Here is a 24,624-nt window from a genome sequence, read left to right on the forward strand (position 1 = left end):
TCCCCAAAATCCCCAGAGAGGTCCAGAGAGGAAGGAATCCATGCACCTTATAAGTCTTTCTTAAAGGAAGATGAAGGAAGTTTGGTGCCATCTGGCAGACTTAATTCAGATTTATTGCGTGAGCTGTGAAGTTTCCCAATTTGGCAGCTGATCGCTCTCACCAAGAACAGGAAAAATATGGGAGCAGAGGAATTAATCATCTTTTTAAATCATCACTTTTTATGAGAACACAAGGTGTTCTTCAGATTTCATAAGCAGAAGAAAGGTTAATCTGGAGCCAGCCAACCTGGGTGGAAATAACAGGTTTTCCTCCCCTATATGTAGCTCTTTTGGGGATGCTCAGGTCCTAACTGGACTTCAGGGTCACTTCCACTGGGAAATGGTCACTCACCGCCAAAGCCTGGGAAGGAGAAAAGGGAAGAAATGCCATTCTTAGGATCAAATTAGGTGTTTATCTCATCTTCTTTTTTAAAACCAAGTGCTCCCCCAAGTGATGAATGACATCTGTCTGTCGAGGCTTGTGATTTCCCTCACCTACTTATCTTGCATTTAGTGTGCTTTGCTAAAAAATAAACACTGGTGAAATTTGCAAGTCTGATCGACTGAGGCGCACAACTCTGAGACAACCCTCTTTTAGGAGGGAAACCAAACTTTTGGGGGTGCATCTGTCCACGTGTAGAGTTCCCCAACCCCAATTTGGACCCCCTTCCTGCTCCTATTCTTGCTCAGCCCCCATCATCAGTCCCCAAATGTTCAAAAGAGGGGCTCACATCCTTGTAGCTCAGGCGGAAGGTCTGCTGGAAGTTGTTCACCTCGGCAGTTTCGGGAAGGAGGCCTCCTTGGAGTCTGGAGCCAGCAGCCACAATTCTGCAACAGGCCAGAGATAGTGCCCTATGGCAGCGATTAAGGTGCTGGGCTGAGAGCCGGGAGATCTGGGTTCGAGTCCCCACATCTGACCCTCCTCACAAGGTTGTTATGAGGATATAAAGTGGATATGGAGGGGGCCATGTATGTTCTCCTCATTGGAGGAAAAGTGGGACCTAAACAGAACTAATCAATAGTGAAGGAGGTAATCAATACCATTATTGGGGGCCAGGATCAGACCCCCAACGACGGCAAAGGGCCCTGAAACTCTCTGGCACAACCTTTCCTCCTGCCACAGGCACTTGAAGGTGGAAATATGTATTGGAGGTGGCATTAGAGAGCTGCCAAGGAGACGATGGGAGCTGCAGTCCAAAAAGAGAGAGGATCTGCTCCACTCTTAAAAGGAAAAGACTCCTCTGTCAGCTCCCTTCCAACCAAAGAAGTCATAGAAGCCTTAACTGATGGATAAGAAAGAAGCAGAGCTGGGCTATGTTATGGTACTGATTTTTTGGACTGCAACTCACAGAATCCCCTCCTGCAGCCTCAAGTCTGCTCTTCTGGCAAAACAAGTGGAGGAGAGTCTCATAGGACCCTGGAAGGACTGATTGGAGGAAGCAGAGGGAGCAGAGCTTGGACTCTCTGGGAGTTGTAGTCTCAAAGTTGGAGCAAGGGGGCTTTGCTGGGAAGCTGAACCCTGCAGGGTCTTTTTTGGGACCACTCCACCCTCCTCCTCCTCCTCTTTGCTCACCGGTCATAGGCACAGTCGGTGTGGCTGACGGTGGTGTCGGCCGCGTCTGGAATGAGCCACTGGAAAGCGCTGCTGGTGCGCAGGCGGATGTGAGGCCAGTCCTCTGCTCGGACGAAGGAACAGTCGGCGTTGAAGTCCCCCAGGAAGAGGACGTCCTGCCAGACGTGGGAATGAAGAAATGCTTTCTTATTGCAGTGCCCAGAATCCCAGTGCAGCCACTACAGCTTCCAGAATCCTCTACCTAGCATGGCCATGCCAGCTGAAGGAGCCTGGTACTTCTAGTCACAATGATAGCTGAGGGCATGATGGGTAATGTAATCCAGGCCAAACAAAAAGCCACAACCTTTCGGTCTGAGCTTGGTTGTGCTTTGCACAGTTTGGAGAAATTTCTCAGCCGCCCAGAAATGGGTCGGATCCAAGAGTCATTTCCCCTAAACCCCATTCCCTACAATCAGAGTGACCAGACATCCTCCTTTCCCAGGACCTGTCCTACATTTTAACCTTCTGTCCAGGAGGAAATTCCAAAATATCCTCCATTTTGAGCAGGACAAAGAAGCTCTCTCTCTCATATATATATGATTTTATTTGTTAATATCCTACTTTTTCCCCTTGAATGCCCTACATTTTGCAGTGCCTTGTGGTTCTTAGGACATCTGGTCACTTTGCCCCGCAATGCAATTGCAAAAGGCAGAAACAGGATAGAGGAAAGCTGCAGGGAAAGGAGAGCACGGGATTTGAACGCAGGGCCAGTGTACCTGGGTGCCCCACTTGTGCTTCACGTCCAGATAGACGTCGTAGAGGGCATCGATCTCAAAGGCGGCTTCGTTGGGGGCGGCATGAAGGGGCACCATGATAATCTCCCCCAATTCTGGAAGGAAGTGAGTGAAAGGCAGAGATATAGAGGGCCATGTGGCAACCATGTGCATGCCCTTTCCAGGCACATGGGCCTTGCACTCCATGGCAATGCCCAACCAGACACCATCCTGACCCTGGCATCCTTTGCCCACCTATGAATATATTTGTTCCCTTTCGCCCACATCCATGTCAGCCATTTGGAGAATGCTTTTAAATTTATCATTGCAATCTTATGTGAGGTTTGGTACTATTTTTATTGTTTTGTTGTTTTAAACTGGTTTCATTGTAAATTGTCCTGAGATCTTCAAGTAAGGGTTGGGACATAGATATTTGAGTCGGTCCATCAATCCATGCCATCTTTGGATATCGTTCCCTTTACAATTCAGGCTAAAACCCAGAATGGATGAACACACAAACATACACTGCAAGGCATTGTGTGCAGCAATTGCATCTTTCCCTTGCATTTGGGTGTGTTTGTGAAGATTTTTCTGAGATGGAAAATCACCAGAAATTGTACAAATAGAAAGAGAAAAACCACCTCCAAACACACAGACGCGCCTCTGGGTAAATTTCCACGGAGGAGCTGAGATTGGAAATGTTAAGTATTGGCTTATTTTGGGCTGCAATTGCCAGGATCTGGGATCACTGAGGGCCATCTTGCAAAAAAGGGAACTTTCCATCATAGAAAGCCACTAGTTGCAATAGTGGAAGGTCCAGCAATGCTGTCATTTTTAAATTACTTTCTTTTAAAATGCCAGGAATTCTGCTTTGTTTATTACACACACACACACACACACACACATTCTAAAAAAGCAAGCCCGGATTTTGCCATTTTATATAAGGGACATAATTTCATGATGCCGCTGTATTTAATGGGAGACTTGAGCATCCCACAGATTTGGATCATGAAACCAAACCTGAGTGGATGCTGAGGGCCCACTCAGGCAAAACTGACCGCTGAGGATTCCTTGCCTAGGAAAACCTTAGGAAAGTGATGGGGTTGCCCTAAGTCCATAAACCCCTTGGAGGCACATGTACAAGAGACACACGCCCGAGTCCCCATGTGCATCGCAGGCGCTGGAGAAGAGGGCCTTACCTGTCTGAGGGGCTGCAAATTTGACCACAAAGGGCTCCCGGCTGAAGGTGTCGTTGCCGCAGGGCTCACAACCGTCATCGTAATAGTAGCTCTCCAGGAAGGAGACCTGGTCCTGCCTGAAAAGAAGAAGCAGAGGTGATCCACCACCATCATCTGGAGGTCCCCCTGGGTCCTTGGTTGGAGGGAGGAAGGCAGAGGGGTGCCACTACAACTGGCAAGTGGGGCTGGCAGAGGGACTGCAAGCATCAGGATTTGGCAAGCAATGGCCAGAACTGCCGAAGTCCTGGGGAAAAAGAGGTGCTCTTCCCACTTTCAGAGGAGTGGACAGGGCATGCACCATGCTTTGGGGGAGGCAAGAGACTGCAAGCATGAAATTTGGGGAGACTACTTGTTTTGCAGAGAAGCATCACAGCCTTTCATATGTTTTTTCTACCAGCAGGCATGAAATTTGGGGAGACTACTCATTCTGCAGCACTGCAGTCTTTTGTAAAGAAGAAGAAGTCTGAACTGTGGGCTAGAAGATTCTGGGAGTTATTATCTCCAAAATACTACTACTACCACCACCACTAATAATAATAATAATAATAACAACACTTTCCTCAAGCTCTTGTTATGACCAGCCAAACATGGCTAGTGGGTCTGTGATAACGCATGATGTGTGCATAATGTATTGTGTTGGCTGGAAGCCCTTTTGCCGAGGTCAAATCCGGAGGCACCAGCCCTGCAGTTGTGGAAAGGCCTGTTGGAGCCCCAACAGTCAGCTATGTCTTCAGGGATCCCCAGTCTGCCCTACATCAGGTTTCCTCCGGGTCTTGCCTTCACGCTCTCACCTGTACACAAAGAGGTACTGCTCCTTGTAGCTGCTGCGCCCCAGAGGCTTGCTGACCACGTAGCCAAAGGGATGCGGGGAGGCCCTAGGAAGGAAGGGTTGGCGCATGAGAGGTGCTGGAAATCAACATGGCAAAGTGGCTTCAATGTTGGATTAGGACTCTTGGGACCCACTGGGTGACCCTAGGCAAGTCACACTCTCTCAGAGGAGGGCAATTGTGGCAAACCTCCTCTGCGCAAAGGTTGCCAAGAAACGCACTGGTTCAGTTGGTTCATAAATTTCTTAACGGCGCTCAGGTCAGAATCGCGGACCTCCTGGACCAAAGTGACGTCATAACCGGACACGATCTGGAGAGACACGAAACAGCGTCAGCCTAGAACTGAGCACTTTCCATTAGAAAATTCCCATCATGATTGATAACTTCATGGGTTTGAATCCATTCGTTCTTCGCACAGGTAAGACCTCATTGACTCACACTGACAAGGATGTCCGCAATGGTCTTGTTGGAGAGTTTGCTGTCCCCAAAAGTCTGGATGTTGAAAGCACTGATTCTTAAGGCCAAAGTGGGCTGGAGGAGGCGGCCCGCCCCAAGGACCGACAACAACAACAGCGCTGCTGCCCACATCGCTCACGTCCTGCACAAAAAGACAGAAGCAGGCGAGCTTTTGGCCACATCCCTTGGGAAGAGCCATGTTCTCTGTCCCTGATCTCTTTTTAGTTCCAGGGATTTACTTGGTTCTGTCTTTCTGTCCTTCTCGATTCTAGTTTGACCAGTAGAATTTGCTTGCATTAGTTCTGGAACTGGAGCATGCACAGATGACCACGGGTTGAGAAAACACAATGCCAAAGAATTAAACTTGCCACAAGTATCGATGCCTGAAGCATACAATTGATGCCAACCTATGCATACAGTTATGGCTTGCAGGCATACAGTTGAGGTTGGCAGACGCTTCACATTCCCCCCCAATTTGGGTCTTTCTGCATTGCAGATGTCCCTGTCTGCATGTGTTTGCAAAGAAAACCCAGAAGGGATCCTGTGTTTCTAGTTGGACCGGCTGAATTTCCAGAGCAGGTCCAAGAGCTGGCGCTTGGGTCAGTTATCACCGCTTTCCATGCTGCACTGAGAAAACAATGCAAAAGCATCCAGCTTTCCACAATTTATGCCTTCTCTTTTGCATCCAGCTGTGGCAAACAGAATGTGCCCCTTCTTAGCCCAAGTATTTGGGCATGTTTACCACATCTTTAGGCAAGTCACACTGTCTCAGCCTCAGAGGACAGGAATGGCAAACCCACATTACAAAGTGATGTGGCCAAGAAAACCCCATGATAGGGTTGCCATAAGGACTTGAAGACACACAGTGACAAGTAACAAACGGTATCCCCAAACCACGCTCTGCACCCCTGAAGCCTTGCTGCCACTGCTTCCCCAAGAGGCACCCATCCAAACTTTTAATGCCCGCCATTGTGCTCTCCCACCTGGGATCTCACAGCTTATGTCCTCCTCACCTGTCGCAGGTAAGCAAGGTGCCTCCTGGGGATGCTTTCTTCTTCTTCTTCTTCTTCTTCTTCTTCTTCTTCTTCTTCTTCTTCTTCGCTGGTGTTCTTCTCCTTTTGGGCGCACCTCTCCAAAGGTCACCTTCCTCGAATGAAAAAGCATGACTGTTTCTCTCATGTGCCAGAAGCTCTGGAGGGATATAGTGCCACAGACACAGGGCCCCTTCCTTCCTCATTCCCCAAAATGGGGTATTTTGCCCAAACAGACAACGCAGGGACTGGCAAAAACTGGCTCTGAGGTCCTACGCCAGAGATGGGAACCCCAGATAGGACTACAAGTCCCATCTGCTCTACTAGCCAGTGAGGTAAATGCTGGGAAATGGAAGCTAAAGGGCACTATGATGGTGTACCAAAGTCCAACAGGCATTGCCCAAAGCTCTGCTCTGGACCCCACAACATACTCCAACTCCCAGAATTCCACAGCCTTGAGCCTGGAAGAGTTAAAGCAGTGCCAAACCAGGTTATTTCTCCAGTGTGGATGCAGCCCAAGAGAGGCTGCAGCAGTTTGCTTTTGCAGGGAAGGGGAAGATTTTTCCCCTGATGGACTCCCTTTCTTAAATGGGTGGCTTCCAAAGCCCCTTACCCAGTCGGCCTCCAAAGGTCAAGAAGACCCCAAGAGCATCCCAGATGGCCAGTGTTAATCCACCGCTTTGCTGTCCTCTGGCCCTGAGGCTTGGAAGCCTTGTGTCCAGAGACTCCTGGAAAACAGCAGACGCCTTTTTGCCCGAAACCAGCAAATCGATATTTGCCACAAGGCTGACAAGTGTTGCTTTCCCATCAATGTTGTCCTTCGTATGTTTGCAGCCCATGTGCCCCGTCGTTCTTAAATACTTCACCCAACCCTGACCTTGTTGGGTCATTTATTATTATTATTATTATTATTATTATTATTGCCTGTATTACTATATTTGGACAGGTGTGTGAGTAGATCAGGGAGATTTGGAGGAGAGAAAGCGGGGAGAACTGGTTAGAAGGGGTCATTTTTTTCCAGGCCTTTCCAGTCTGACTCTATACTGATACTGAAAAAAATCCCAAATAACCAGAACTGGAGGCAGTAGTATTGATCTTAATGGAGAGGAGAGGCATGAATCATTCTTATTATTATTCCAGGTGGGGCCTGACCAAAGCCGAACCGAGGGGCGCTATTACTTCTCTTGATCCAGACACCATACTTCTGTTGATGCAGCCTAGAATCGCATTGGCCTTGTTAGCTGCCGCATCGCACTGTTGACTCATGTCCAACTTGTGGTCTGCTAGGACTCCTAGATCTCCTTAAGCCAGGTGTCCTCCATCTCATCCTCAATGTGACACCCCTTCAAATATTCAAACAGGGACATTATGTCACCTCTTTAGCCTGAAATGGAAAGGAGCTGTTCGATCCGCTAAAGCGAACCAGATGGGGAGGTAGAACATGGTTCAGAGATGGGCGTAATGTGAAATGGAGCCAGCCATGTCCCTTGGCATCTGCGTCCTCCGCTGCCCTTGGCTCCTGGCATCCCTCCCATCTTCGGATGGGGCTCTGATTCCGGCCAAAGTGACCCTCCTCTTCCCTTTCTGGCCCTTTACTGGCCGGCCTTGATCACCCCTTTGGCCTTCGGAGCATCTGTTCAGCTTCCAGAGACACAGAGAGAGAGAGAGCCGTGGGGCACCTGGAAGGCTGCTCTATCGATTGCACCCTAACACTTTGCAGATAGAAATTAAGCCAGGAGTTGGACTTTGAGGTGACTTTCCAGTTTCTAAGGTCTTTGTGGGTTCATTTCCAAACCGGCAGCAAAGGGCACAAAGCGTGTTTTTCTTCCAGAAAAGTGACCGCAAACTGCCCCGCAGATGAACGAAAGCGGAGAGCAAGGCTTACATTTCAGAGGGAGAGTCAAGGTTTGCTGGGTTGGGAAAAGCGCCTTTGCTTTAAAGGGTGTTACTGAACAAGGGTCCGCTCTGCCCTTCCTTGGTCCGGCGGGAGGCAAAGTCCCAAGCCTTGCGTTGCGGGTCAAAAGCTTTTATTTCTTCCAAAGTCCAACTGTTTCGGCTTGTCTCCCGTCGCTGGCCTTCTCCAGGGGCTGTTATTCAATGAGCAAAATCCCCCCACCGTTCATGGGGTCACGAAAAGAGGCAATACATAACAGCCCCAGAGAAGGCCAACTGGAGATAAAGCCAAGACCTGTTGGGCTTCCGGAGAAAGAAAAGCTTTTGACCCATAACCCAATGCGCTGGACCTTCGGGTCACTCACTATAATGAGTGAAGACAACTTCCAAGCACCCAGCAATAAGATGGTAATACAGCCCTATGGAACGAGATTGCATTTACATCCGTGTGTTTAGCTTTTATTGTGGAAGTCCCTCTGTCTTGCCTCCTGGGGAGGCAGGGAGACCTAAGGCCCCCTCCAGACCCTGTAAGCATCCCTAGGCCCCTTCCTTCCTTCCTTCCTGGCGCTCTGCACATGCTCAGGAGCTGGAGCACGAGGCCCCGCCCCTTCTGCCAGGAGCGGAGCAGGGCGAGCGCCGGCCGCCAGGTGTCGCTGCGGCGCCTCCTCCGGGCCTCCTTTTTGGCCTTCGCGGGCCACCGTCCGCCTAAGAAACCACGCCCTTGTCGCCGACTGTAAGGGGCAGATCGCGAAGGTCTCCGAAGAGGTTGGCAGAGGGAAAAGGGGGGGAACCGAGGGATAGGGGAGGGAGGGAGGTGACGTCACGCGGCGACGCCGTTAGTGGGAGGGGCCCAGGCGTTGACACGTGTAGGGCCTGACTCACATCTCTGCTCGTGTGAATGGAGAGGAGCAGGCGGTGGGTGGAAGGAGGAGACCTCTGGAGGGGGCGCCTGGCACGTGCGAATGGGAGCTCCTTGACACGGAGTTCAGGCAGGGAGGGAAGGGGACCCGCTGTGCACCCGCGTCACGTGTGAATGGGAGGCCAGCTGGCCAGAGTCTGCCTCTGCAGGGCGCGATCGATGATGCAGTTTGACGTGGCTTTGACTCTCTGAGGTCCGAAACGCGCTGCAGAAATAATAAGCCAGTTCGGGAGCGCTTTAACTGCCCTGGCTCAGTGGTAGGGGATGCTGGGAACTGTAGTTTATTGTGGCCCCAGAGCTCTCTCTGGCAGAGGCGGCTCTTAACGTCTCACAAAGACTGCACTTCCCAGGATCCCCTGGCACTGGATCCTAATTCCCGCAGTGCGTTTCGGGCCTAAGAGTGACTCTCTGCGCGGCTCAGCAATCGAAGCAGTCCATCTAGAAGCACTGACTCCTCCTACAAGGTTAAAATGCCACCAAAAGGGGGTCTTGCAGGGAGCCTATCCAAGGCCCAGGCCATGTGGCCACCCACTGCCTTCCTCTTCTTCACTCCTTCCTCTTCCTCCGCAGCAGCATCCGCACGATGAGCGACATCCGCCACTCGCTGCTGCGCCGAGACGCGCTGAGTGCCGCCAAGGAGGTCCTCTACCACCTGGACATCTACTTCAGCAGCCAGCTCCAGAGCGTCCCGCTCCCCATCGTCGACAAGGGGCCCATCGAGCTCATGGAGGAATTCATCTTCCAGGTCCCCAAGGAGCGCGGCGGAGGCAGCGGAGGCGGCAGCCAGCCCAAAGTAGGGGCTTCCCTTGCGGAACTACCTTTCCCAGACCCTCTCTTGGACAGAAGTTAGCCCCTCTGAGGCATCATGGCGCTGGAAGAGCCCCCGGGGGCCATCCAGTCCAACCCTGCCATGCAGGAACTCACAATCAAAGCACCCCATTGACAAATGGCCATCCAGACTCATTTTAAAAACCTCCATAGGAGGAGACTCCACCATCCACTGCCAAACCCCTCTTACTGTCAGGAAGTCCTTCCTAATGTTTAGGAGGCTGGGCTGGGGATAGCAGCGGGACCCGTGTTTTCGGGAGGAAAGGGGCATCATTATTTTGGCTGGGCGTCCAGGTAGCTGAGAGAGACCTATTCTCCCTTCCTCTCTCCTTCAGAGATTGAATTCGCTGCAGGAACTGCAGCTGCTGGAGATCATGTGCAACTACTTCCAGGAACAAAGCAAGGACTCGGTCCGGCAGATCATCTTCTCCTCCCTCTTCAGTCCACAAGGGAACAAGGCGGACGACAGCCGGATGGCCTTGCTGGGCAAGCTGGTGTCCATGGCCATCGCCATCTGCAGGGTGCCAGTCCTGGAATGCGCAGCTTCGTGGCTACAGGTGAGAGGCAGCGCGGTTGGCCACCTGGACATGCATGCGTGCGCGCTGACTTCCCTTCCAGAAGCTCCCCAGTGCCTTTTTGGGTTATGACTCCCATCTCCCGTTTTGTTCACACAAGCTCTGAGTCTTCCAGAGTGACCGCCCGGCCGTCTGTGCCTCTCTTTCAGCGGACGCCAGCCGTCTACTGCGTCAGGCTGGCCCAGGCCTTGGTGGACGACTACTGCAGCCCGGTGCCCGGCTCCATCCAGACCCTCAAGCAGATCTTCAGTGCCTCCCCTCGGTTCTGCTGTCAGTTCATAACGGCGGTCACCATGCTCTTTGACATGGCATCAGGTAATTCTGGCCCTTCTCTTGTCTGGCACATTTTCCTCTCGTTGTGTTAAAAAGTCTTCCAGGGAAGGCTGGGTGTATGTCTTGCTGCCTGAAGATTTTGTGTTGGTGAGAATGTGAGGCATGTGATCCATGGCATCATGAGATAGCGAGGCTTTAGTTTTTCTGCTCTCTTTGCTTTTCATTATTCTAGAAATATTCTTGTAAGCATTGTAGGAATCCTCAGGGAAGGTTCAGACTCACATTTGTAAAAATGTGGCCTATTTGATGACCCTCCTACTGTTTTTCATGTTCCAGCTTCTTTCTGGGACACCTTTTATTTTTCCTGGTGTGTCTTCACACCTGGCTTTCCCTTCCTCCTCCAGATGAGCTCATTCCCCCTCCAGACCTGCTGGAGATGGTGGTCTCTTGGATCTTTGAGGACCCCCGCTTGATCCTCATCACCTTCTTGAACACTCCCATCGCGGCTAGTCTGCCCATCGGGTTCCTGGAGCTCACCCCACTCAGCGGCTTGATCCGTTGGTGTGTGAAGGCCCCGCTGGCTTACAAGCGGAGGAAGCCCTCACCTTCCAGTGGCCACCTCAATGGGAAAGTGGCCAAAGGTGGGCCTGAGGGCTCCGAGAGAGACTGCCGTCCCTTGTACTCCAAACTGCACCTCAGTGTCCTCCAGGTGCTGATGATGCTGCAGGGACACTTGTCTGAGAAGAACCTGTATGGGCGGCTGGGGCTGGTGCCCTTGGACCACGTGGTGTCGCTTGTGGAGGAAATCAGCCGCATGGTGGATGAACTCAACCCCCTCAATGCCTCCAAAGAGATTGAGCTGGCCCTCGACCGGCTGGCCCAGGCCCTGCAGGTGGCCATGGCATCCGGGGCCTTGCTGTGGACCAGAGGTAGGCTCCAGGGGATGGGATGGTACTCATCAGGAGAGTGATCAGGAAGAATATGGGACACTGTGTGGACAAAACAATGGAAGGTAGAAAGGAGAATGTGAATGTGAAGGGAGCTGGACGCTGGGTCAGAGGACGATCCCAGATGCTGCCCTGAATGGTCTAGTTTTGGAAGCCAAGCAGGATTGGTCCTGGTTAGTCCTTGGGTCCTCAGATGCCAGACTCAGTAGAAGGGCAGTTTCCTTGGTTCCTGTGCAGAAGCTCCCAGGTTCCGTCTCTGCCATCTCCAGGGGAGGACGGCTGTCCAAAGACTCCTGCCTGGAAGCCTGGTGGGAAGCCATGGCTGCTAGCCAGAGTTGAGAGCAGTGACCTAAATGGACCTCCAAGGGTCTGGCTTAGTAGAAAGCAGCTTCCGATGTCCATCTTGCCGACCGGCCTTAGCTTTCCACAGTCTTCACCAGAGAGGGGTCAGGGGTAGGGGAATCTGGAACTGTATGCCAGTCACCTGCTGCTGTGCTTCACTCCCAGTGGCTGCTCAGGCTGAGGAATTCTGGGAGTTGCAGTCCAAAAAAGGCACCTTTTCCAAGCCCTGTATAGCAGCCTGCTCTTATCTTCACATCTCAGAGTCCAAGGCGGAGGGTACCATTTTTCAGGCAGGCCTCTTAGTTCCAAAAAATAAAAGTGCTCCTTGAGGTTGTGATCCCACTTGAGTTTATGCCAGGAGGATGATGTGGATGATGTGGGATGGGAAAGAATACCTTCGGGTTGACTGAAATAAAACTAAAACCAAACAAAAAAGAATGTAAAGGGCCATAAGAGCCAGAGCCAGCTTTGGGTGTATTTCTGCTCCTCTGTTTTGCTTTTGCACCCTCGTTCATTTGCTCTCTCTCCTTTTCAGAGGATCTGAGGACGGTGTGCTCCAGACTGCCACACAACAAGTAAGGAAAGCTCTACTAATGCAGGCTAGAATAGGATTCACCTTCTGCGCTGCAGCATCACGCTGCCGGTTCATGTTCGGTTTATGACCAACAGTAACCCCAGGTTCTTTTCCACACGCACTACTGCTAAGCCAAGTATCCCCCATCCTGACCACCTCCTTGGATTCAGAAACTGGGAAAGTACTGGCAGCCAGTGCCAACTTGTGCTTTAACCCTTTGTGCCTGAAGACCCAACCACTTGCAGGGGATTCTTAACCCACTGGTGCAGAACCGGTGGCACTGCAGCCCATTGAAAGGTCTCTGTACAGTCCTACACCTCTAAAGAGAATCATAGCTGTGTTATTTGGGCATTTATCTATTATTTACAAATAACATAATATCGAAATAGAATAATAGCAAGGCAGTATAAAAAATGCAAACAAATATAAGCCTTTACGTTATTTATAAGAATGAAATAAATGTTATGGATAGCAGAAGACCAAGGGGAGAGAATGTTTATCTATAGTTATTATGATATGCTGGCAAGATGTCTTACACAATGAAGCAGGCCAATTGCTTTAGAACTACTGTTTTGCATGGAGCCCAACTTACCCGCTGCCTCTTCTCCTTTCCACAGCCTCCTGCAGCTGGTCATTTCGGGTCCAGTCCAGCAAGCGGCCCACGCCTCTCTGCCGCCAGGATTTTATCCGGCCATCCACACTCCTCCGCTGGGGTATCCGACCCACGCAGCGCACCCCGCCATTCCAGCCCATCCGGTGCAGACCTTTATCCCAGGCATGGCCTTTCCTTACCGGCCGGTCCGCTGAAGACCCTCAAGTCCACCTCGGTCTGGCAAATAATTCTCCATCCGCCACAAAGACAGCCAAATATTTTTCTTGGGGGGGGGGAGGAAGAAGGGGGAGATCTCCATCTTTAAGGATGCTACCTGACATCAAGAAGAAGAGATCCCCCCCCCCCCCCCCCCCCAGTGAGAAGGGATGCCACTCGACTTTGAAATGGGACCATTTTTAAAATATAGAATATAGCAATGAAGAGATGAGAAGCTGTGTCTAATTCTTTTTAAAGGGATGGGCTGTCCTGGCATCCCCCCAAATGTCAACCCAGTGTGGCTCTTTTTAAGTAGGAACCGTGACCCCCCCTCCATCCCTGGGAAAGCGCTGCTTTGCCATCTGCCATGTTAGACTTGGGGCCTCTTTCTGTGACAAACCCTTGCGCCTCCCTCTCTGTCTTCACGAAAACATTTGGACAGCGCTTGTGCAAGAGAGCCAGGAGCAGGCTGCTTTGTGTTTTGTGAGTGCGTCGCCACTGCTTTGGGGACATTGTTTGGGGGGGGATTTAAGGGGGCATTTATAAGACCACTTCTACTTTGAGTGTATTATGCACACTTTTAATGCCGAGTTTTGCTCTCCAGAGTAGCCATTTTCTGTAAAGGCAAAGAAAGGAGCACAGGCCTGGGACTTTCTCGCTCCGTTGTTTAGTAAACCTGAGTTTGGTTACAGAAAAGATCCTTTTCCTTCGTTGTGACAATCTTTCACTTCAGTTGTTCAGTTTAAGGTGATTTTGCTCAAAGGCTTCTGGACTTAAATGCGTTTTGTCACAAGACGTGGCATAAAGGGAAGGGGGCTTTCTTTTATAAGTCCAGGCAGGACAGGGGTGGGCAGCCGCTGGAAGTTTGGGGCTATTATTATTATTATTATTATTTGTGAGTCCGTTTCAGGACTTTGAAATGGTGCAAAAATGCACAAAAGCCTCCAAATGCATGGGATTTAGTTGGCTAGTTCTGTGATTAACTGATCCTTAAGATCGTCCCAGGGACCCTCCTTTCGCACATCTGAGGCAATAGGCCTAAGTCTAACAAAGCTCACGCTTCCCAACTTCGCTCTTTGGCTGCGTCCGCACTGCAGAAACACTCCAGTTTGACACCCCTGTAAGTTTAACTGGCTCCATGCTATGGCATTCTGGGAACTGTAGTTCGTTGTGGCACCAGAGCTTTCTGACAGAGAAAGCTAAGTATCTCATGAAACGAACATGACTCTGACATCAAAAGAGTATTAATGCTATATGTTCTGTTTAATTCATGTCTTGGGGAGGAAGAACTGGGGCATATAACCTTATTTATATCCCGCGTCTCTGTTAGAAAACAACCGAAGCGGTTACATATATGGATTCTTTTAATTGTCAGCCGCCTTGACTGCCTTTTGGACAGAGAGGCGGGTAAAAACAATCATTACTATTATTATTATTATTATTATTATTATTATAAAGCGGTGCCAAACGGCGTGATCCCTGCTGCGGCCTAATTCTCTGGGCCAGGTCTACCTCGCAGGGTTGTTGTTGGGAGGATAAGAGGAGGAGGAGGAGGAGGAGAGAACTACGGTTCAAGGGGTGCCAGGCTGGGTTATTCCTGGGGTTGGGATGGAGCCTCTCTTTCATTTAGCCTGAAAGGGGGCCCTTGAGCGCGTGCAGAGAGCTTCGAAGGAGGGGGCGGGGCCAGGCGCGTCACGTGACCTCCTTCCGCCTCCGCGGAGCCAAGATGGCGTCGTCGCGGCTGACGGCGTTCGAGCGGCTCACGTGACCCTCCGCGCAGCCAATGGGGAGGCGCCTTGTTGCGCGGTGCGTGCGTCCCTGGCAGTGGCTCCCAGCGCCAGCCAGGCCTGCTGTCAGGTCCGCCTCAGGCGCCTTTGGCCCCGATCTCTCGCTCGCTCCCTTCTCCGCGGGCTTCGCCTTCCGTTGCCGGGGTCCGGCGGGGCCTCCTCGGTGCCAGGAGTCCGGCCTGGCGCTGGGGCCGCCGCCGCCCCTTCTTGCCCTCAGGTGAGACCATCCACACTGGAGAGAGAAACCGGTTTGGCAACGCTTTAACTCTTCGTCTGGCTCAAAGGCTATGGCATTCTGGGAGTTGGAGTCTGTTGTAGGCCCAGAATCCCAGAGCCTTTGAACCAGACGAAGAGTTAAAGCCGTGCCAAAGCAGAAGATCCTAAAATGCATAGACAACCCAAATAGAAAGAGAGCCCCAGCAGACCCCAAGTTGAACCTGAGCCAACAGGGCGATGCTGCAGCTAAAAAGGCCAAGGCGATTCTAGGCTGCATCCGTGAGAAGTCTAGTCTCCAGACCAAGGGAAGCAAGAGCACAAAAGCCAGGACCCTACAAGCCCTTGCATGCCCTATTATTGCCACGGAAGGGTGAGAGCGCTGGGCAGTTAAGAAGGATGATGGGGAGGGGGCTGGAGAAGAGGGCTGAGGACCCCAGGGACAAAGCAATGGGCCAGAAAGGTCCCTAGAAGCCACACTGAGGAGGGGCAAGGGCCCAACGGAGCTCCAGGAAAAGAGGTTCCGCCTCAACATGAGGAGGACCTTGCTGAGAGCAAGGGCTGTCCAGAGAGGAAGACACTCCTCCCTCGGAGATGGGAGGCAGCAGGGGGGCATCTGCACCTGGGAGGGAGGCACGGTGCCTCTCCTGAATGGCAGAAGAAGAGGGATCCCAATTCTGGGATCCTCCCTGCCTTGCCCTCTCTGGAGCCTCCTTGCAGTGATCCCTAGTGGTTTGGTACTGGCAAAGCCCTTTGCCTCCTGACCAGGCTGGTGGCACTCCCATCAGCATGGCGCTCTGCCCTGGCTTAGTCCCCCAGAGCCATACCTGGGAAACCCCCCTGACTTCAGTCTCTGTTGCTGGGGAAGAAGAACGCAGGCCTTGTCCTCACACAAAGTGTTGCTTGCCTCCTACATTCACCACTGCTGCTTTCTCCCTTTGAAGAGTGTGGGGTTACACTCCCCATTGGCGCTGCTTCCAAGGGTCAGGAGCATGAGAAGCTTTTTAGCGCGGAGACCAAAGCAGTCAGTGCCAAGGGCACCTTACACACAGTGAATGGTGTGGCATCTCCCAAGGATTGTGAGAATAGGTCTCCTGGATGGAATGAAGCACCTTCTTCACAAGGAGCCTGGTCTGCAGCACCTTCCCAGAACTCCATCAAAGGCCACAGAAGTTGCGGTTGGCTTCAGCTCCAAAACCCAAGGAAAGCTGTCACTTTTGTGCTGGCTAGTGGTCGGGGCACCAGATCCACGCCTGGAGATGGTGCCCACACCTTAAAGTCCTCTCCTGCATCCTCTTTTTGACCACTATAGTCTAATATTAGAATCTTCCTGGCCACCTCCGTTAACAGAGGAATTGGATCCTGGCAGACGGGGCTCAGTCTATTGCTTCATGCCACTGGAAAGAAATATAGGAAGCCCGGGTGACAACACTGTTCGCAAGGCCATGGCAAAGGGGCGAAGGATAGACAGAGTTGCTCATTTGTTAGGCCAAAGTGGCAGTGACTCCTGTCTTGAGCGGAAGGAATGGACAGCAGCAGGAGGGCGAGTGGCCAGAGTCCAGGACGGGAAGCGGCCCTTGGAGTCCAGTCAGGAAGCACACACAACTGGAGGCTGTGGGCCTTCCCCAGAAGTATTGCGTTCATGCTGCTTCTGTCTGTGTTCTCCTCCTTGCCCAAAGCCATTAAGTTTTGATGGGGCGATACTAACGTGTCAATAGGTTTGCTGTACCTGATGGTATTCTATCTCGGTGCTTGATTGTCCTCGCTCCTTAAATTATTAAAAGGCTGGCTTCTTATTTCCAGACTGAACTTTGGACCTTGACTACTTAGGCATCCTTATGTCTGTCAAGCCCTTTAGTGTCACATAGCATACATTTTTATGTGTTTGGGTCGGGTGTGTTGATAGGAAGAGAGCTTGGCTGCTCTCTCAGATAGACCCTTGGCTCTTGGAGCATGATTTAGGAGCCTGGAAAGGAGCCTGTTTTACTGACATGGAGTCACTTGTTGGAGGTTTTAATATGAAAGTAAGTCCTCCACTAAGTTTGTTGGCAGGTGTGGATAAGTTGCAGTACAAGTTGCCTTACGTTGTGCTCATTTCCCTGGAAGCAGACTCCGCTGAATTCAGCACAAGAAAGCATGGCTAGGGTTGCAGCTTCTCCTTGCTTGAGGATTTCAGATTCAAATAAATCAGCAGCAGATGGTCCAGCAACGGAGTATCTCCGGAGAGGTTCCTGGAAATGAATCAAGATCGGGAGCAGCGCTGAGTCTCTTCCTGTGCCCTTGGGGAAGTGGCCCTGGTGCCTTGGGCAGACTCTGCGCTGTTTGGATTCTCCTCCTCAGCCATGGCCTTTGAATTCAGCTTTTCTGTAGCAGGGAAGACTGATACATGGATGAGAGGATTCTTTCCTGCTCTCTGTCTCTGCACTGTAAACTTCTCTGTTGCTTACAGCACTTTAGGCAGTAGCAGAATAACCCTGTCTTTTAGCCTCAATGATACTGCATAACAGCTTTGTTTTTGTGGCATGAAGCTTGTTCTCTGCACCTTGGCTGAGTGAAAGCGCAGGTCTTTCGCCTCAGACAGTGTTGGGGTGTGTGCCCAGGTGCCCCCTCCTCTTCCAGGTGCTCTGAAAATCTCTTTTATTTCAGCAGTTTTCTGGTGATGCTCGCTGGCTAACTAGAGAAACTGTGCCCAGATGAGTGCCCTGGGGAGAGTTTGGCAGAGAGTGCTGGGTTGCAAGAAGCCATCAAGAACCTTGGAGTTTGAGATTGGTCAGAAGCCCTTTCTCTTGGGCTGAGAAGCCCACAGGCTGGAAGGCAACCCAAGGTGGACTCAGTCTTGCCGGATCCTGAGCTGGGGAGGGGAGGTCCTGTTTCCCTCCCATGGTGAGGTTTACAGTTCTGCCTTTGCCTGCTATAGACTTGGCGACCTTCAGCCTGCCTGATGCTTGCTCTTTGTTGTCTTCTCTGCAGGTGTGAATGACGGAGGACGTGCCTCCGACTGCACTCAGTGAGATCTACCTTCGCCTCCTGTGCCATGATGACATAGACACTGTCAAGCAGCTCTGTGGCGACTGGTTCCCAATCGAGTAAGTTGCTGTTTGGGCTCCTGCCTCTGCTTTGCTGGGATATGGGGAGGGGGAAGGGGAAGAACAGACTCTTCCTCAGGATTGTATGAACGAGTTCATCCCAACAGCTTGGAGGTCCTCCCCTTGTGTTGGGGTGTATAGAGAGAAAGGTCACCATATAATCCAGAGTGGGCAAGTATAGCTTGTATGTAGCCCCCAAGCTTGTTTTGGAGGCCTCCCAAGGGGTTCCTATCACCGTCGTCCAATTCAGGAGGATGCTGTTGGTAATTCCAGTTTGGTTTGGCATATTTGAAAGAGGTGCAGCCATTCAGGTCCATTTGGGCTCTAGCATGACCCACCAGCTGCTAGTGGCTGCCTAGCCTGATCTAGCCAGGCCAGCTTCATCCCCTAATTCCTTCTTTCTAAGCAAGGCTTCTGGAAATCAGTCCATATCGTCTGGATTGCAGATTGCCAGAAGCCAAGAATGGCAGGAAAGGCCCCTTTAGAGGCAGTGACCAAATGAGGGTCTGTCGTCCCTGTGGCTGTTTTTCCTCCTGACGGTTTCCAGGGGGGCTGTCAGGATTGGGACATCTGTTTCAGTACGCTGGGCTGCAGATCTTTACCCAATGCTAAACAGAGCGTGGGAGCTATTCAGGAACCCTTTTCTTCCCAATTCCTGCTGTGTTTTTCTTTCCCAGGTACCCTGACTCATGGTATCGAGACATCACCTCCAACAAGAAGTTTTTTTCCCTGGCCGCCACATACCGAGGCACGATTGTGGGGATGATAGTAGCTGAGATCAAGAGCCGGACAAAAGTACACAAAGAGGTTGGATTGAACAGCAGTTGCTTGGGTGGTGTTGGGGAGTTGAGCATGACAGCAGGTGGGTTCTCTGCCTGTGCTGCATTTTGACCGCATGCCTTTCTGCTGGCTTTTCCCTTTAGGATGGTGACATTTTAGCTTCTGGTTTTCCAGTTGATACTCAGGTTGCTTATATTTTAAGCCTAGGTGTGGTAAAGGAGTTCCGAAAGCATGGCATAGGTAAGAGTCTCTTAAAACATTTTTTCTTACCTTCAGTCAGACAGACAGTATTGTCTGTGGAAATGGCATTGCAAGTGCGAGAAGAACTCGTTTTTCATTTGTATATGCTTTGCACTTTTAAAATGGGAGAATTCACATTTGTGGGATGAGAATGTGGCATGTGCCAGGCACTGAGGTTTTGACCCCTTGACCACCAGCCAGGGCTGGGGAACCTGTTAGCCTTAGTCACGCCTTTAATAGTTGGTGCAAATTGTAGTGCAGGTTTTGTGGGTGAGGAAGGACATGCTAGGAATTCAGGAAGAAGGGGCTACTGGTATGAGGCAGCCTTCTGTATCGAGGAGGGCACTGATATTAGAACAAGGTAGGATTCAATGCCAGCAAAGCAGCAGTTGTGTGGGATAGGAGTTGGAGGCTTGTGTTGAGGCTCTACTGATTCTTATCACCTTCCTTTTCTGTGCTAGGTTCACTCTTACTCGAAAGCTTGAAAGAGCACATATCAACAACTGCCCAGGACCACTGCAAAGCCATCTACCTGCATGTCCTCACCACTAACAACACAGCAATAAATTTCTATGAAAACAGAGACTTTAAGCAGCACCATTACCTTCCCTATTATTATTCCATAAGAGGCGTCCTCAAAGATGGCTTCACGTACGTTCTGTACATCAATGGCGGGCACCCTCCGTGGACAATTTTATATCCTTTGCTAGCGATCTGGCAAGCGTTGGTTAGTGTTTTGTGGTGGGAACTCAGTGTGGCATGGCCCCTTCCCTTTTACATAAGGTGTCTTTCCTGGAGGGATGGCACTTGCCCACTGGTTGCGCCATCTCTTTGTGATCTATCAGCCTTCCTAGCTGTGGCTCCTTAACAGCAATGCACCGACTATCTCCAGCACATCGGCTCGACCTTGGCCAATCTAAGCCCCTGCACCATTCCCCAGCGGATCTACCGCCACGCGCAGAGCATCCTTTGCAGCCTCTTGCCATGGTCAGGCATTTCAGCAAAGAGTGGCATTGAATACAGCCGGACCATGTGATGCCAAGGTAAGGCAGTAGCCTGGCTGTGCCCTCGCCCTGAGCACTAGGTGCATTGCCAAGCACATTGGGCAAATGAGGTCATAGAAACATGCTGAAACCAACTAGTAATAGCTGTTGAGTACCCCATGCTGAGCTCCTTTCAAAAGTATCACTCCTTTTCATGCCACACTGGATGTGTGTAACCATTGCAGAGCAAAACTGGCTCCCCTGTTTAATGCTGTAACCTAATGAGGCAGAAAGACACACAAGTTCATAAGGGACTGTGTGGATGAGGTATTTGCTCCCTCTTTTCACCCTTCTTCTGGCACTTATTCCAGGTTAAAAGGCAGCCTCTTCCCTGTTGCCTTCAGTTAGGAGAAGCCGTTCCTATCTGCTAGGATGGTTTGCTTGGGCTGGGAGACGGCGGGTGGGATGGCAGTAGTGGCAGGACAGAGGTCCACCTAGGAGTCATAGCTGGGAGTTGGAGTTGCTTCTCTCTTGGAGTCCCAATGGTGGTTCCTTTGCAGGCAGGTCCTTCTCACCGTCACTGCAGCTGCACCACATTGGGGTGATGAGACTGGCAATGGCTCCGCATGCTGCCAACCTGCCCTGTGAATCCAGACACTCCCTGTGGACTAGGACGTCTCCTCCCGCTGCGCCACGACTGCCCCACCTCAGCCCTGAACATGAGAGCAGCCATCGTCCTCCTGGGCTGTAGGTGAGCGGCTGTCAGTCCCAGGGCCAGCTTTTCCGCAGCCTTGTTTGGGGAGAGCAGCCCTTGACCGGAGGATGTATGTTGTGACTGGAGAACGGAGAATGACTCAGTCCTTGGGGCTGGGAGGCGGTGGGAAGAGAAAAACAGAATAGCCACGGGCAGTGAGTTCCTTCCCTCCCTTTCATTCTTCTTTTCTTTCTTGCTCTTCTTTTTTCCTTTGTGTGGAAGTTGGCCTAGGGCCTCCCTCAGCTGCTCTTGTGTTTGTTACTGAGAGGTCAAGGGACTCAGCGCACACACACACAATGCCCCATCTTCCGCCCTCCGCCTCTTGTAACAAGGGCCTCCTTTTGCCTCCTTTTCTTCTGGAAACAAAGCACCTCAGGCCAGTGGTGCACAGGAATGAAATTCTAGTTTCACAGTGAAATAAGTTTGTTTGTATGTCTGTGTGAATGAATGAATGAATGAATATCCACCATGTGCAGATTATCCTGCCTCTCTTCTGACTAGAACTGCAGAGGGAGAAGTGCTGTGGCGGCCTGGGAGTCTCTGAATGGTGTTTCTGGTTATCCTGTGGAAGCTCAGAGGTTCACCCCACCTCAGCCGGGCTGTCTTCCATTGGGAAGTCCTGCTTGTTTTCCTGCCATCCCCGTGTCCTGAGTTGTAGCCGTCCACCTCCTGTCTAGGCAGTGCAGAGGGGATGCATACTGCTCTGCGTGGCAGGAGTTTCCTTTGCCCGGGTGACCATGAGGAGTCAAGCGAACCCTCTCTTCCTTTGTTTGCCCTTTGTGTTTTGTACAGTCCACTGTGCTGCTCCTCATTTTCCTCCCAGAACTGCAGTAAAAGGGCGGCCTGCTTCTGCCCATTCGCTTCTGATCAGAGAGGTCAGAGGCAGCCCCTGTCTGGGACATCAAGAGGATGCCAGATATGCTCCCCGTCTTCCTTCACCATTGCCCCATGGAATACTGGGAGCCCCGAGGCCTTGTGAGCTCATGGGGCCCTGCATGACAAAGTTGAGCAATCCTCTCTCTACCTTCCAGCTGCAGAAACCCCCCCGGATGCGCTTACCCTTGTCACACAGATGGCAGATGTTTGAAGAGGTGTCAGGCTTGTATCCCCTGTTAGAAGCAGGCAAACCGTAACATTCTGAGATTTTATCGTGGCAGGAAGCTACCAGGAAATGGCTATGTCTAGGTAAGGAGGCAAATATCTCCTTCTGCCCCATGACCACTGTCCGGGGGAAGGAGTTGGCCTCCTTGCCCTGATACTGGGCCACCTCATTCCCCATCTCTGAGACTTCCACCTTTCCCTGTTTAAAGATGATCTCCCTTCTCATACTGGAGCAGAAGCCCTGCTTTGCTGTGTGCTACTGGGAGCAAAGGGGTGGTGATTCCTACCTTTGTATGGCTTAGGAAAAAGGGCTCTTGGTGTCCTTAAAAGGAGGGCGGCCAGCAAAGGGGGGAGATGTTGGCCCCCAGCAGCACCTGCAGCAAGGTGGACCACTGACCCTGTGCCAGGCCTCCCCATCGTGTCTCTGGCCAGCCCACTTTGCACCTCGGTGGTGCTGAGAGGCAAGGGACAGCAATTTGCTGGACTCAAGAGGCTGGCTTGTGGGATGCTCACTGCCTCCTGCACCCTTTGCTTGCCCCAGACACTCATCCCGGATGGACTCAGCCAGTGCTCTGAGGGCATGCTTACCTCAAGTAAAAGTGGGCTCTGAAGGATTCTGGCCTCTGGGCTTGAGATAACAGAAGGCCATGGCAATAGCAGTCCTTTGCCAGGTGTGCTCTTCCTGCTTGCTTGTGTTTTATTAAATCTCCTTTTCCTTTTGCTTGGGGACGTCCCAAGCCAATACTGTGTGTGTTTCGGTCTTCTTTTGATGGTTTTGTTTACTCCGTTTCCTTCTCCTCGTTGCTCTTGTTTTCCTGTCTGTTGCACCCGAACACACGACTCCGAGAAGAGGACAGTGGCTTCAGGAGGCAAGGGGGCAGCCATCTCCCCCGGGAAGACCCTTGGTGTCAGCCATGCGCCTGCTGTATCTACCCTTATTTATTGACGAAGAACCCTCAGCCAGTCACTTTAAATGTCTTTGATTAAAAAGTCTGTTTTGTTTGGAATTCTGCCTCGTTCTTAAGCCCCACTCTGCAAGTGTTTGGTTTGGCACCTTGCTCTGGAGCATGCCCACCTCTGAAGCCATGGGGGGGAGGCAAAAAGCCCCCATGGAAAGAGAAAGCCCACAACTCTTGGCGTGTGCAACAAAACGGCCCAGCCTTGCAGCAGAGCAACTCCCTTCTGGAGTTTGAACTGTCATCTTGTTAAAAATAAATCCTGCCATAAGGATGCTAGAGATCAACCCCCCTCATCCCTTTTAAGCCCAGATGGGCTGGTTGTGTGTTGCGTAAGAACCTAGATCAAGCCCCCGGGAGGCCAAGGCCAAGGCCAGTCCATGTGACTGTGGGCACTTAGGAATCCTAGATATCCAGGCAGCAGATTCTGGTGCCACAAGATACAAAGAGGAGCCTCCCATGGGCAGACAGTCCAAGCTGAGGGGCAAGAAAGCCCCTTTTGACCCAGTGCCTCCAAGAAAGCATAGCTCCCTCTTAATGTCCAGCTGTTCTGGGTCAGCCTCTCCCATGCCTCCTTCACATCTGCCCTGGCCGCTGGCTCAAGAACTGGCCGGAGATGATGTGTTTGTAGCTGGGGTCTCCCTCACACTGCCATCCCCCACCATCCCTATGGGGCAGGCCAGACTCATCACCGATGCTGCTTCTGCCACTTTGGGCTTCTGTGTGGCAGTCACATCTTCTGCCAGTTTCTCTGCAGGCATCATGTTCAAGACTTTGAGAATGTAAAGAAGTTGGAACTTGGCTGTGTTGACAAAGGAATTGCCATTCTTCTGAGTGCAGAGAGACAGATAGATGGTTCCCATCACCTGCGAGAGCAGAAGGGGAAAAGGCTCTGTTGGTCTGAGAGCACCCCCAGACCCACAACTAGACCTCCCGCCCCCTTTCTGGAGAAAGACCCCAGGAGTCGCGCCCTTCTTTATCTTGGGATCCACAAGAGGGAAATGCCAGGCTCATTGCCAGCATTCAACAGCTTATGGAAGTTTTGGGTGGGAAAGACTAGAAGAAACTAAAATGGGGCGGTGACTCAAGATGGTCAAAGGTTTTGGGAATGACCGAGGGAGTCCATTTACCCTGGAGAAGACAGAGGGGCCAGGATGTATCCATCTTTAAATCTCTGAAGGGAGGTTGTGTAGAAGATGGAGCCAGCTTATTTTCTGCCACTCCTGAGACTAGGACTCTTAGGAGTCAAATCCTAAAACAAGAGATTCTGCCTAAATATTAGGAAGAACTTCTTGACTGTCAGACCTATTTGACTGCCTTGGATGGAGATGGACTCTCCATCACCCCAGGTCTTCACACAGAGCTTGGATGGGCATCTTTTGTGACTGCTTTAGCTGCATGGCTGAAGGGGGCTGGATGGATGGCCCTTGAGGTGCCTTCAGAATCTGGCATTCCAGCAGCTGCTTGAACCTGGAAGCCGCATGGTGGGCCATGGGAGGTTGGCTTCACTTTCTGGCAACCTGAGGCCACTGAGAGAGCAGCCCTGCTGTGCCTCCCAGGTGGTGCCCATGGTGTTTCTCTTTCTAATGACACCCCCTCCCTCCCCTGTGAGGAGGCAGCTGGCAGCCGTGCCGAAAGGTGGCCCAGGG

General features: G+C 51.5%; 3 protein-coding genes across 10 annotated transcripts; 2 read left to right on the forward strand and 1 right to left on the reverse strand.

The window, feature by feature from the left end:
• Positions 1-83: 83 nt before the first annotated feature.
• On the reverse strand, positions 84-7,070 carry LOC149306562 (deoxyribonuclease-1-like). The gene is made up of 8 exons (XM_089540949.1): positions 4,868-7,070; positions 4,651-4,739; positions 4,394-4,477; positions 3,564-3,679; positions 2,368-2,480; positions 1,613-1,767; positions 771-867; positions 84-400 (listed from the first exon to the last, which is right to left on the reverse strand). Exons 1-8 carry the CDS (start codon positions 5,015-5,017, stop codon positions 347-349), a joined length of 858 nt encoding a protein of 285 aa, XP_089397075.1. The 5' UTR covers positions 5,018-7,070; the 3' UTR covers positions 84-346.
• A 1,417-nt stretch (positions 7,071-8,487) lies between these two features.
• Positions 8,488-13,224, forward strand: LOC149306563 (integrator complex subunit 15-like). 4 transcript variants are annotated; one of them, XM_089540944.1, is made up of 7 exons: positions 8,488-8,574; positions 9,302-9,521; positions 9,892-10,113; positions 10,281-10,446; positions 10,809-11,333; positions 12,229-12,268; positions 12,885-13,224. In XM_089540944.1, exons 2-7 carry the CDS (start codon positions 9,312-9,314, stop codon positions 13,072-13,074), a joined length of 1,353 nt encoding a protein of 450 aa, XP_089397070.1. In that variant the 5' UTR covers positions 8,488-8,574; positions 9,302-9,311; the 3' UTR covers positions 13,075-13,224. The 4 variants fall into 4 exon arrangements, with proteins under 4 accessions (XP_089397070.1, XP_089397071.1, XP_089397069.1 ...); XM_089540945.1 differs by having other exon boundaries at positions 8,544-8,574; positions 9,299-9,521; XM_089540943.1 differs by lacking the exon at positions 8,488-8,574 and adding an exon at positions 8,645-9,192.
• A 1,649-nt stretch (positions 13,225-14,873) lies between these two features.
• On the forward strand, positions 14,874-23,026 carry LOC149306564 (N-alpha-acetyltransferase 60). 5 transcript variants are annotated; one of them, XR_016282522.1, is made up of 8 exons: positions 14,878-15,079; positions 18,046-18,161; positions 18,839-18,968; positions 19,085-19,181; positions 19,643-19,877; positions 20,061-20,224; positions 20,725-20,915; positions 21,950-23,026. XR_016282522.1 is itself a non-coding variant. In XM_089540947.1 (7 exons), exons 2-6 carry the CDS (start codon positions 18,052-18,054, stop codon positions 20,215-20,217), a joined length of 729 nt encoding a protein of 242 aa, XP_089397073.1. In that variant the 5' UTR covers positions 14,877-15,079; positions 18,046-18,051; the 3' UTR covers positions 20,218-20,224; positions 22,870-23,026. The 5 variants fall into 5 exon arrangements, 3 of the variants coding, with proteins under 3 accessions (XP_089397074.1, XP_089397073.1, XP_089397072.1); XR_016282523.1 differs by having other exon boundaries at positions 22,870-23,026; XM_089540947.1 differs by lacking the exon at positions 20,725-20,915 and having other exon boundaries at positions 14,877-15,079; positions 22,870-23,026.
• Positions 23,027-24,624: the final 1,598 nt, after the last annotated feature.

This window comes from Sceloporus occidentalis, unplaced genomic scaffold, assembly GCF_023333645.1.
Source record: "Sceloporus occidentalis isolate IW3139 unplaced genomic scaffold, rSceOcc1.0.p SCAF_10, whole genome shotgun sequence".
Classification (NCBI taxonomy): domain Eukaryota; kingdom Metazoa; phylum Chordata; class Lepidosauria; order Squamata; family Phrynosomatidae; genus Sceloporus; species Sceloporus occidentalis.